At 42.5% G+C, this 6,000-nt stretch overlaps 1 protein-coding gene across 1 annotated transcript in view; it reads left to right on the top strand.

The window, feature by feature from the left end:
- The first annotated feature begins 1,184 nt into the window (after window positions 1-1,184).
- uacab (uveal autoantigen with coiled-coil domains and ankyrin repeats b) overlaps window positions 1,185-6,000 on the top strand; it is a 92,630-nt gene continuing 87,814 nt past the window's right edge. The window contains exon 1 of the mRNA XM_036981419.2: window positions 1,185-1,459. Within this exon, the coding sequence (XP_036837314.2) occupies window positions 1,412-1,459 (48 nt within the window). The 5' untranslated portion in view covers window positions 1,185-1,411. The remainder of the gene's footprint in view (window positions 1,460-6,000) is intronic.

The raw sequence follows: 6,000 nt of genomic DNA, 5'->3' as shown, positions 1-6,000 counted from the left end.
GGAAACTGTTGGGTGTGAAAAACCCAGCAGCGTTGCAGTTCTTGACACACTCAAACTGGTGGACCTTGCACCTACTACCATACCCTGTTCAAAGGCACCTAAATATTTTGTTTTGGCCATTCACCCTCTGAATGACACACATACACAATCCATGGCTCAATGTCTCAAGGAGGCTTAACAATCCTTGTTTAACCCGTCTCCTCCCCTCAGCTACACTGATTGAAGTGGATTTAACAAGTTACATCAATAAGGGATCATAGACTGACCAGGTGAAATCTATGTCATGGAAAGAGTTCCTAATGTTTTGTACACTCAGTGTATAATGTGTATAATCCATGAGCACTCAAACCCCGGTCCAGCGACTGTCAAGTCAACACCGTAACAAAAACGAGAGGTTGGAACCCCTTGACGAGGTCGCTAGGTGTTGGGTTAAGGTTGCTACATCACCCCTTCCTTCGGGAGAGAGAAAATGTCCCCACGCTTCTCTACACAGTCCTTCACGTGTACACACCTATTCCATGGCCTCATTGGTGCCATCCCACTTATGACACCAATGCATCAAACCCGGGGGGTAGACTTAAACCCTGGACTGTCAAGCGAACACCTTAAACGTTACGCCCAGTGGTCCGAACCTCTTGACCAGGTTGCTAGGTGTTGGCTTAAGGTCTGTACAATATTAAGGACTAAAATATTAAAGGGGGATGCCTAGTCAGTTGCACAACTCAATGCATTATATTATTTATAGTATATGTATAAATGAGCTCCTAGTTTCTCATGGTGTCTAATGCAGGTCCATGAGCACAACACTTGTTTGGTATGAATTCAGTCTTGTATTCAGTCTTGTATTAAGTAATGTTTAAAAACAGAGCCCCTAGTCATCATTTTGTAATTTTCATATTTGTAACATTCCAGTATTACAAAAAATAAGTAGACCTAGGAATGTTTTTGGGAATTAATATGTGTGTGGGATGTATGTGTGGATCATAAATCTAATCATCTATTTATGGATTGCTGTAGGCAAACCAGGTTCGGAAAAGCCTGTACTGTCTGTCCCGCCATTTCCCTCTTTCAGCCAGGTAAACCTGACGTCACATCACCACAGAAACTTAGGTTGTCCTGTGGGTTTTCCCATCAACTCCAAAAGTACGACTGCCCAAGCTAACAAGGAAGTCCCTCCTTCAGTTACGACTTATTGGTTACAACCCAAAGGGTACGGGACACATTGTATTCTCATTGGTTTATTTGGTTGTCAATTTAGCAGCTCTAGTTGGTTTGCGTCAGGTGAAAGTCGTACGGTACTCAGCGGAGAAAAAGTTGTTTCGTTTAGAAATTAAACGTTTGTCAACATCTTAAATGATAAATGTTGAATAATAAGATTTACAACTTCAACATCACCAGGTAAACAGCAAGAATGAAGAGTCTCAAGTACCGACTGAAAAAGCATGAAGTTACGCTCACAGTAAGTTGAATCAGAACTTTTTGTGAATTACACATACATTTTTAGTAAAGTACAGTGTAGCCTGATATATCGGACTCGAATGATATCAACCAAGTTTTCCTGTTACAAAGTTTCGAGCTTCCCAAACAAAAGCCTACCAACCCAAGCTAATCGGGGTTTGGCTACATCAAGCCCGTTTGTCATGATCGTGTTGTTAATCATTGTCTTATTGACAAATGCTTAAAACAAAAGTTTCACATTGAAACATGCTCGTTTATCCAACTGTGTTCGTGGGCAGGGGAGTGGGCTTTTGAGAAAGGATGTTGGAACATACACCCACGACACGAGCGTCCAATAGCGCCAAATGTTCTCCCTATGGAGGGCATCGTGTCGTGTGTAAATCTGTGCAACAAAGTTAGCATTGTTTAGAGTCTCTATCAGTCGGCACTTCAGGGCCATTGAGCCTCAGCAATATCGATCAATGTCCTCTCTAACAGCATTTATTGTTTTATTGCGTCGTATTTTGTCGCTGGCTTGTAGGCGCCTATAAAAGACAGGCGATTTGAGACAACTGCAAGATGCAGATGTCACCGACTGTACAGACTGCGAGAACCTTTCATAGGCAACATTACAATATCTGTCAGGGGACAGTCGTGCCTTTACATGTTCCAGGGCTACGCAATTCCACACGGATGTTATGTCATATGGATGCACTCTAAAATACACTCTGAAATGTATGTGTATGTATATATACCGTGTATGCTATATATATATGGTATTCTTATATATATATAGCATACACGGTATATATACATACACATACATTTCAGAGTGTATATATATACTTTATATGCTATATCGTAGCCTAATGTTGACTCTATACCAAGAACATTTAGTTGTTGTACAGGTTAGGCCAGTAGGCCCACTATTTATTTCTGGAAGTGACCTGTATGTTACGTTAAGGGCATGAGTGAGTATCCCTTAGGCTATTCCTGCTATATCCCATACAGCCTGCAGGGTAGTAGTATTATGATTGTACTCAGTTCAGCAGGAGTTGTGTGGATGTTTGGCAGCGACAGCCCCTTCTCCCCACAGTAGGCTAATTAACATGAGAAAGGCACAAAGCCAAGCGCTGTTTATTGTCCAAGTTTGTGGCTCAGTCCCTAGAAAAGGAATTCAGGAATTCCATTCAATTTAAATCACAGTGGACCTGTCTCACACGTTTGCAGAGGCGAGAAACGCACAGGTCATGGTGATGAGCTGCAGGCCAATGTTTAGTAAAAAAAAACAAAATAATTAACATAACTTGAGAAAAGCATTCATTTCCCCTGGTGGGCGATGGAGGTGCACACTGATTTAAAAGGCTGCAAGGTGGTCATGTCTAGAAAACAGGATTCCTGGTATTCTTATTTTGAAACCTCCAGACCTGTAACACACTATTGGATATAAACAATCTTCAAATAGTGCAGACGGCCACCCATCGCTTCTAGAAAACACGATTGGCATTTGACTGATCAATTCATATTGGCCTTGTTGCATAGCGTTGTGTTTGGAGGGGCTGAAGGGACCTAGAATTGAGGGGGGGGGGTAGTAGCACGTTGCAGGATGAACCAGTGCAAATGCCTGGAGTTACAAAATGTGCCCCAAGAAATTGTCTGTGAAGAGAGAAGTATTTTTCACATTGCAGATCACCGTTATCTGTCCAACTCCAAGGCCCTGGGCCCTACTTCTAGACCCCTCATGTTGACCTGAGCTTCCTGATTGATTAATTTGATATCATGGTTACCCTTAATCAACCCTTTTAGACCTTCACACGTTCATGGGGGCAGGAGGTCGATTTGGAATCGATTGATATTTATGATGTCCTACAGAAAAGATACCAAAAGAATATTTGTTGTGATCTTCCATACCAAAAGAAAACTGGTTTTGAACTCTATGATTGTAAGTAAGCATTTATCTCACTGTAAGGTTGTATTTGGCGCACGTGACAAAAAAACCTTTGATTTGTCTGTGTGAAACATGAGGTGATACTGCCTGTAACCTAAAAAACAGACTAGCATGTCCCTACTGAACTGACAGCATTAGTCTTGTGAGCCAGCTTCTCCATGGGTGTAACAGGGAACTCTTCCCACACCCTCATCATATTGCACTGTTATTATGAGAACTACAGTAACTGACAGTAACTGACTACAGAACACAAAATGAAGCACACCCTACAGTCCAGCAGAGCCTACACACTTATATACAGTTGTGTTTGTAATGTCTGCTTACTCTAAAAACCCACGAGGATGATTGTGCTGTTTCAAGTGGTCCAACAGCTGTGTGAGAGTGAGTCAGCATGAGGCCCTTTGGGACGGGAACAATAGCTGAATCTAATCCAGACCACGGCCACTTGTGGAAATCGTCCACTAAGTTTTGCAATGTATTTTTTTTCTACACATTCCTTTGTTTTTTCTGTCTTCCGAATAAGATCCTGGGGATTAGTTTCAGGTCTGTAGGACAAAGGTAGCCAATAGTAAGCTCTTCTTTTTTACGCTCCGTTTGACAGAAATGATCTTGTATTTAGAGAGATTGTTCCTGAGTGCTGAGCTATACTTTCTGTTGAGGCTGCCAGACTGATTCCACCCTTATCAAACTCAACCTACAGAAAGCTACTTACTGTCAACAATCCCCCCCTCCCTCCCCTTTTCTACATTGCTGCTACTAGCTGTTTATTATCTATGCATAGTCACTTTACAAATGACCTCCACTAACCCGTACCCCTTCACATTATCTCGGTACCGGTACCCCGTGTATGGAGCCGCTATTTCTTGAACTGCATTGTTGTTTAAGTGCTTGTCAGGAAGCATTTCATGGTACACCTTTTGTTTTCAGAGGATGTGACCATTTATGGGATTTGATTTTCAACACTTCTGACACTGAACTGTAAACAGGCCCTAGTTCTGCCATTGAGAATACTGTATGTTTAGATTATTATAATATCTTTTTTTAACCTTTATTTAACTAGGCAAGTCAGTTAAGAACAAATTCTTATTTACAATGACGGCCTACACTGGCCAAACCCGAACGATGCTGGGCCAATTGTGTGCCGCCCTATGGGCCTCACAATCACGGCCGGTTGTGATACAGCCTGGAATCGAAACCAGGGTGTCTGTAGTGAGGCCTCTAGCACTGAGATGCAGTGCCTTAGACCGCTGTGCCACTCGGGAGCCATCCATTTCCACATTCCACACCTTGCTGTTTTGAGTTTGAGGTAGTAAGCTGAGGTAGGTCACACTTTCTCTTCAGGCTCAGAAAGCATTTGAAATGACTCTTTTTTTACCGAACATTTTAGCTTCTGATAAAGTTTGACACTTATTTTCTTTTTAGATAGTTTTGACAGTCCATCCCTCCGAGGCCTTTTAGCAACATTGTTCCTCTTGAATGAGAACAAGTTGTTTGCTCGTTTCGATTCACTCATATTGATTTGGGCTTTGTGAATGCTTTGGTGCCTGATTCTTTTCCACTGCGTTTGGGTCTGTCATGTCTCATCAACTCATGCAGATGTGGAGCCCTGGCATATTAGTTTGTTCACAGCTCTTCACAAATCACAGAGAATAACTGTGACAGGTCTGAGGTTAGGAAAGTTTTCCAGACAGCTGTTGGTGTTCTGTTTTTTTCGGTTGAGTGAGGTGATAGACAGGCCAGTGTTTGTGTTGACAAATGACTAAATGAAGGAGGGTGCGTTCAATACCACACCTTAGACATGCTGGGGTGTAATCATTAGGAGCAGGTCTAAAACTATCTTTGGCACTGACCCCACAAGTAACCTTCAATGTCAAATGGCCCACACAATCTTCCCCCTGCTGCGGTAAATTGGCAGGGGTATAGGGGGGTAACAGAAGGAAGAACAGTATTGGCTCTGGAACAGCATGAGTACACGCTAGGACAACAGGCCTGCCTGCCCTGCTCAGAGAAGATGGGGGAGGAGCAGACGGGCCAAGAACAGAGGGGAGAAAAAACACAAGAAAATCAAGATAACTCATCCAAAGGACTTTGACTTCTCAAACACAGCAGAAAGCTAACACAATATGATGCCCTGTCACCTTAAGTCAGCAACTTACTTAGATAACTAGCATGTTATCGCCTTCTGTTGCACTTCTCCACTAGGATGAGAACTCAGAAACAGGCATTCTATCAACAGACATCTGACTGATGTGTAGCTACTTTTCTCCAATACTCTTTTCAGTGTAGCCAGCCCTACTTTTCTCCAATACTCTTTTCAGTGTAGCCAGCCCTACTTTTCTCTAGTACTCTTTTCAGTGTAGCCAGCCTACTTTTCTCTAGTACTCTTTTCAGTGTAGCCAGCCTACTTTTCTCTAGTACTCTTTTCAGTGTAGCCAGCCTACTTTTCTCTAGTACTCTTTTCAGTGTAGCCAGCCCTACTTTTCTCTAGTACTCTTTTCAGGGTAGCCAGCCTACTTTTCTCTAGTACTCTTTTCAGTGTAGCCAGCCCTACTTTTCTCCAGTACTCTTTTCAGTGTAGCCAGCCCTACTTTTCTCCAGTACTCTTTTCAGTGTAG

This window comes from Oncorhynchus mykiss, chromosome 26 (assembly GCF_057628025.1).
Source record: "Oncorhynchus mykiss isolate SJ-2025 chromosome 26, ASM5762802v1, whole genome shotgun sequence".
NCBI classification, from domain to species: domain Eukaryota; kingdom Metazoa; phylum Chordata; class Actinopteri; order Salmoniformes; family Salmonidae; genus Oncorhynchus; species Oncorhynchus mykiss.
Note: the sequence above shows the minus strand (reverse complement) of the source record. Positions and strands in the feature narration are given on the sequence as shown.